The 5,520-nt window shown below is 51.6% G+C and overlaps 1 protein-coding gene across 2 annotated transcripts in view; it reads right to left on the bottom strand.

The window, feature by feature from the left end:
* The window catches only part of Gmpr (guanosine monophosphate reductase), a 45,583-nt gene extending 41,740 nt beyond the window's left edge, over positions 1-3,843 (bottom strand). Inside the window, exon 1 of one of the 2 annotated variants that reach the window (XM_008847055.3) lies at positions 3,570-3,843. In XM_008847055.3, coding sequence (XP_008845277.1) covers positions 3,570-3,656 — 87 coding nt within the window. In that variant the 5' untranslated portion in view covers positions 3,657-3,843. Of the gene's footprint in view, positions 1-3,154; positions 3,257-3,569 lie in introns of those variants that run through there. The other variant, XM_017801662.2, reaches the window with a different exon arrangement.
* Positions 3,844-5,520: the final 1,677 nt, after the last annotated feature.

The following is a 5,520-nucleotide window of genomic DNA, read 5'->3' as shown; positions in this document are numbered from 1 at the left end:
AAAAAAAAAAAAAAGATGTTGAAGTCCTAACCTGTAAATGTGACCTTATTTGGAAACAGGATCTTTGCAAGCGATCAAGTTAAGATGAGGTCATTTAGGGTATGCCACAGCCCAATATGACCAATGTTCTTATAAAAAGGGGAAGGGTTTGGACATAGACATATAAAAGGAGAACAGGGATGAAGGCAGGGGCTGGATGAGACAGGGGCACACCAAGGAAGGCCAAAGATGGCCAGCAAGCCAGCGGGAGCTGGGGAGACACATGCAAGTGCTCCCTCACAGCTCTTAGAACACCCTGCGGACAACTTGATCTGAGATTTCCAGCCTGCCCAGACAGGAGACCATGCCTCAAGCCACCTGGTCTGTAGCACTTGCTTACGGTAGCCCGGAAGTGATGAATATCGAGGTCATAAGTAGTGAAGAAAAGAACTTAAGACTAAACCTGGAGCCTCCCCTCTTCTCACTCCAGAGTCTACTCAGCCTGTCATAGATGGGGACAGCCAGCCCAGACCTCTTCTCACTGGTCAAACAACATGACAGAGTTGCAAGCAGACTGTAAGGTGGCACATCCTCCCTGTTCTAGGACAAGTGAGTGGCTCCCTGCTGTGACTTATCTTCAATACCCAACTTTTCAAGTGTGGTATTAATATGTTAAATGAACATATATAGGGCTAGGGAGATAGTTCAGTGCAGCACCTGCCATTCAACTGCAGCTGAGTTAATCCCACAGTTAAAAAGCTGGGCATGCTGGCTGGAGTCCTCTCGCAGAGGACTAGGGTTTGATTCCCAGCACCCACATGGTGGCTAACAACCATCTAGAACTCCAGTTCCAGGGGATCTGACACCCCCTCTGGTCTCTCCTGGCACTGCATGACATGGGTACACTTACATACATGCAAGCAAAACACTTATACACAATCAAATAAAAATAAATAAAGCAAAACATTTTTTAAGTTGGGCATGACATACTTGTAATCCCAGGGCTGGGGAGATGGAAACAGGCAGAGGTCCCTGGAGCTCGATGGCCAGCCCACCTAGACACTTGGCAAGTTCCAAAGCAGTGAAAAACCTTGTCTCAAAAAAGAACAAAGAATATGGATAGCACCTGAGGAATGGTACCTGAGGGTGACCTCTGGCCACCATGTGTGCATCTATACACACAGGCACACAAACAGGAATATGCACATATGCAAAAGTCTTCTAAGAACTGGGGTGGGATATTGGAGCCAAGAATGGGTTCCAAGGAATGATGCAAATGCTCTGTGTATCAGATAAGGACAAAGGTCTTAATCAACAAATCCTATGGCACTTCAGTCTTCAGGACCAGGAACTAGACATTGGAGAGAGGACAGGCTGCTGCCCATACATGCATGCCTAAGTCACTAGTACCACCTCTCCCTGTGCTCTGCCTCTGGGAGCTGACCTCAATCCATATTCTGCAAGCTGGCAGAAATGAAAATGAAATGTAGAAGACTACATTTCCAAGAAGGACATCACTGTTTCAGTCTCTTCATGTCCTACTCACTAAGAATCCATCTCTGGGCCTGGTTCTGAGCAAACTGCTGCATCAGGAAAGCCTGTCTTCAACAGTTAGCATTCTCCTTTCCCAGCCAGACTCTGCCGGTGTCCAGTCTCCCGGGTGACTCCACTCAAAGCTACTCTGTGATGTTAATCATCTCCTGCTGTTTCCAGTTCGTATCCAGGTATTATTTCTACCAGGGTGCACCCATTTCAAAGGGCCTGATTGTGCAATGAAAAGTTTGTGCCTGCCTGCAGGAAAGATCAGGCCCTAAAGAGAAAACAAAAGAAACACTGAGATGGGATTAGAGAGGCTAAACTAGTTCCTTAAACACCACCAGGCAAGTCAAGTCACATTGTATGAGATCACCAAGCAGCCGAGGCCAGCCCCAGGAGGCCATCAGCAGCAAGGGCTGGAACAGCCAACACCAGTTAACACTGGTTTCCAGACCCGAGCTGGCAAACTCCCACAATGGCGACAGTAGAAGCAATAGTCCTCAAGGGCACAGATTCTCACTGCGATGGGTACACATAGGTTGCAAGGTACAAGGTATGCTGGGACATTAAGAACGGCAATCAGCACAAATCACAAAACCAACTGTTGAATGACATCATATTGTTCCCTGGCAGGGAATAATTCATTCTACTATATAAATATTTAATATCTCTAGAGCTTTCCTGGTTCAGAAAATGCATATAGCCTTGCTTTGAAGATGTATTGTTTTATAAATAAGTTGCTCGCTCCTAAACAAATTTTAAATACATATTTTAAAAAAGCACTGAGGCCGCAAAATTATTACTCTGCCCAGAACCTGCACACTTAGTCCTGGTCTGGCCTTAGGTACTACTGGCTACAGTTTCTATTTCCAGAGACCAAGTGTCCTCCCAACTGTTTATTTTTGTTCTAAGAGTTTGCCCAGTTCTCTAGCACCCGGAAGTACATGGTGAAGGGCAGACCCAGGGGCATCTAATCTGGGTGGATAAAGGAGTCATCATTCCTCCCCCACCTCTTTTGATCCAGCCCTATTCTGACTCCTAGCAGTCAATGCCCCTGCTTTGGGGAAATGACTTGTTCTACTCCCTCATTGGCTGGCGCAGGAGGCGGCCCTAATCCAGACAAGCCCTCGGCTGGCAGCTGCGGGCTCTGCAGTCGGACCTGGGCACCGGAGTGGAGTTGTTTGCTGAGGGAATTTATTTATGGTCTTGTTTGTGGAGCAGAAGGGATGGGGCTGGGCATGCTGGCTTTGCCTCCTCCCGTTTACTCCTTGAGCCCCAAACTCTCAGGCCATGTCCTGTCTTCCTCCACAGACCAGCCAAAACCATGGTCCCGGGTACACAACTCCAGCGGGCTCCGCCTGCCCAGAAAACTACTTTATCCTTCAAGGTCTGACCTTCCTTCTCTCCACCCCTGGCCTTGGCCATCTCCCGTCGCCACCTGTTCAGAAGCTTTCGTTTCATGCACAACTAGCTACCAAAGGGACCCAATCACCCGCATCCCAGCGCCGTCCGCTTGTCTCGCGCTGGGCTGGGGCTGCGGGGCTGCCCAGTACCGCAGAGTGTCACCAAGATGCGGGTCCCCAAGCTCCGCTCCCGACGAGGCCACTTAAACTCGGGAGTTGGGGGAGGCTTTTCTGACCTGCTGGAGCCATTCCTCCGCAGGACTGGACGCTCCATCAGCAGCCGCAGGTCCCAGCACCCGGGGACACTGCCCAGATCCCAAGGATCTGCAGCCCCTTTGCCCTGCCTTCCCACCCTAGCCCCACCGCTTCCTCTTCCCTCCTCGTGCTCCTCCCCCTGCCCATTCCTCCTAAGGTCTCTGGTCACTTTGATCTTTGCCTCTGTGCGGTCGAGTTTCAGGGCCAACTTCCCTTGCCCACCAAACGGCAGATGTATCTGGAATTTTCAGGCCCTGTGATCACTGCCCCTAAGACAGTCCAAGTGCTGGCCGGGAACGGCCTGGCCTTCCCCTTTCCCAGGTGAGGGAGGAGTGTGACAAAGCAGCCTGGCACCCCGCACCCCTGCACCACCTCCCCCCTGCCGGCGGCCCCCACCTCGGCTCGGCTCTTGAGGCTGCTCCGCTTGGGTCGCAGCAGGACATCCTTGAAGTCCAGCTTGAGGTCCGCATCTATGCGGGGCATGGTGCGGGCAGCGCGGGCGGTGCTTCCTGCGGCGGAGGTCGTGTGATGCCAGGACTCTGAGGGGAGCAGGGACCGCGGGGCGCGTGCGTACAGCAGCAAGGCGACGGCGGTGCGGAGACCGGTGCTTGGGTGGGCTGGGCGCACACACCAGGTTCTTATGCCTGGGCCAGGGCAGAGCTCCACCCGCCGGGCGCCGTGAGCTCCGCCCATTCCCGCCCATATCCCCGCCTCCTCGTCATAGCCCCGCCCCCACAGCTTCGGCAGTGCTCTGCCCGGCGCCGGTGGGCCCCGCCCCCATCCCGCCTAGCCCCGCCCCGTCTCTGGGGCCCGCCCTCTTGCCCAGGCCGCTCCACTCACCCGGAGCCGTGGGCCCGACCCTTCCCTCCAAGCGCCGCCCCCAGACCTCAGGTCCCGCCCACTGCCCAGGGCTCCTGAGCCCGGCCCCGCCCCTGGGGCTGGGCCCCTGTCCTAGGCTCCGCAAGGCTCCGCCCTAGAGCACTCTGGGCAAAGAGACTGACGGGGTGCCTTCTTTATCCTAGGCAAAGGCCACTGCTTAAGAGATTTGGCCTTAACTTCAATCTCAGTGTGCCCACCAAGTGTTGAGGCCAGTCTCTTGCATACAGTCAGCGAAAAGAGGGCTGGGGCTGTGTAGCTCAGGTGTCCAATGCTCCAGTCGTAAGCAGAAAAAGGAGAGAGGGGAAGGGAAAATGAAGCTTATGTAAATGCAGCGTCCTGGGGCCTCCGACAGCCTAGGCTGAAAACCTACTTGGCCACATTCCAGCTGGGTAACCTTAAGGTGTCTGACTCAGTTTCATCATAGGTTAAAAGGAAAGGCTAGAGACCTTCTCCTAGGTTTTTGTGACTAGGGTGTAAGTACCATCGGTATGTGCTCCATAGTAATGGCTCAATAAATGGTAGGGTAAGAGAGTAAATGCTTAAGAAGCAAACAGGGTCACTGAGAAGAAATAAAGACCGCCCACTTCCTTCTTGATCTGTCAGGAAGGCCTTATTTTAATTCCAACAGGACCCCTTCAACGGACCAGCTTAGAGTCACGTAGCCCTGAATATCTCAGCTTGGGCCTGTGACCTATCAGCACCCACTTCTTTGTTTAAATTGACCAATCCAAAATTAAGGGAGGGGAAACCATCAGAACCAGGATTCTCTGGGGAGGGAACACGACTCTGGATTTCGGGTTCCTAAAAATCCTTTCCATTTGTATGCATGTGTGTGTATGTGTGGTTCTTTATTTTGATAAAAGCCTGACTGTCGCTCTTTGCTGGTATGATATTTTTCCTGCTTTTTAATTTAAATTTAAATTGACAGAGAAAAGCAACCCAACTCTTATCCCTAGACAGATAACAGGCCACTTGCAACAGTAGCTATTTGGAGTCCTGTGTTCCTTGGGCTGTGAAATCTCACCCTAAATTGTTAACTGCACAAGGCTGGGATTGTCACAGCAGGAACTGTCCCCTTTACAGGGACCTAGGCACAGCTCAGCTCTGCCTCTGCAGCTGAGGACTTTCCTTAATCTTTTAGGAACTTCCATTCAGCCAGCTCAGGATTCTTGACTTCTTCCTGGAAAAAGAATTTCAGGGAAAGCCAGTATGAAGCAGAATTGGAGTTTATTAAAACAGAAGGGGAGAGGCTCAGGGAAAGACTAAAAGTCCACCCGAAGGCATGGATGGGTGTGGACTTCACAAAGAAGAGTTGCAGGTTATTAAAAGACACTTTTCACATGGATTTTTAAGAAACAGGGTTAAAAGAACGATACTGGGGCGGGGGTTGTAAAACATACCCAAGTGTGGATATGGACTTCTTGAGGGAGAGTCTCAGTTAAGTGACTGAGCATCAGCCATAGATACC

The sequence above is a fragment of the Nannospalax galili genome, unplaced genomic scaffold (genome assembly GCF_000622305.1).
Source record: "Nannospalax galili isolate Female #2095 unplaced genomic scaffold, S.galili_v1.0 scaffold923, whole genome shotgun sequence".
NCBI lineage: Eukaryota > Metazoa > Chordata > Mammalia > Rodentia > Spalacidae > Nannospalax > Nannospalax galili.
This window is presented reverse-complemented; position numbering and strand designations above follow the sequence as displayed.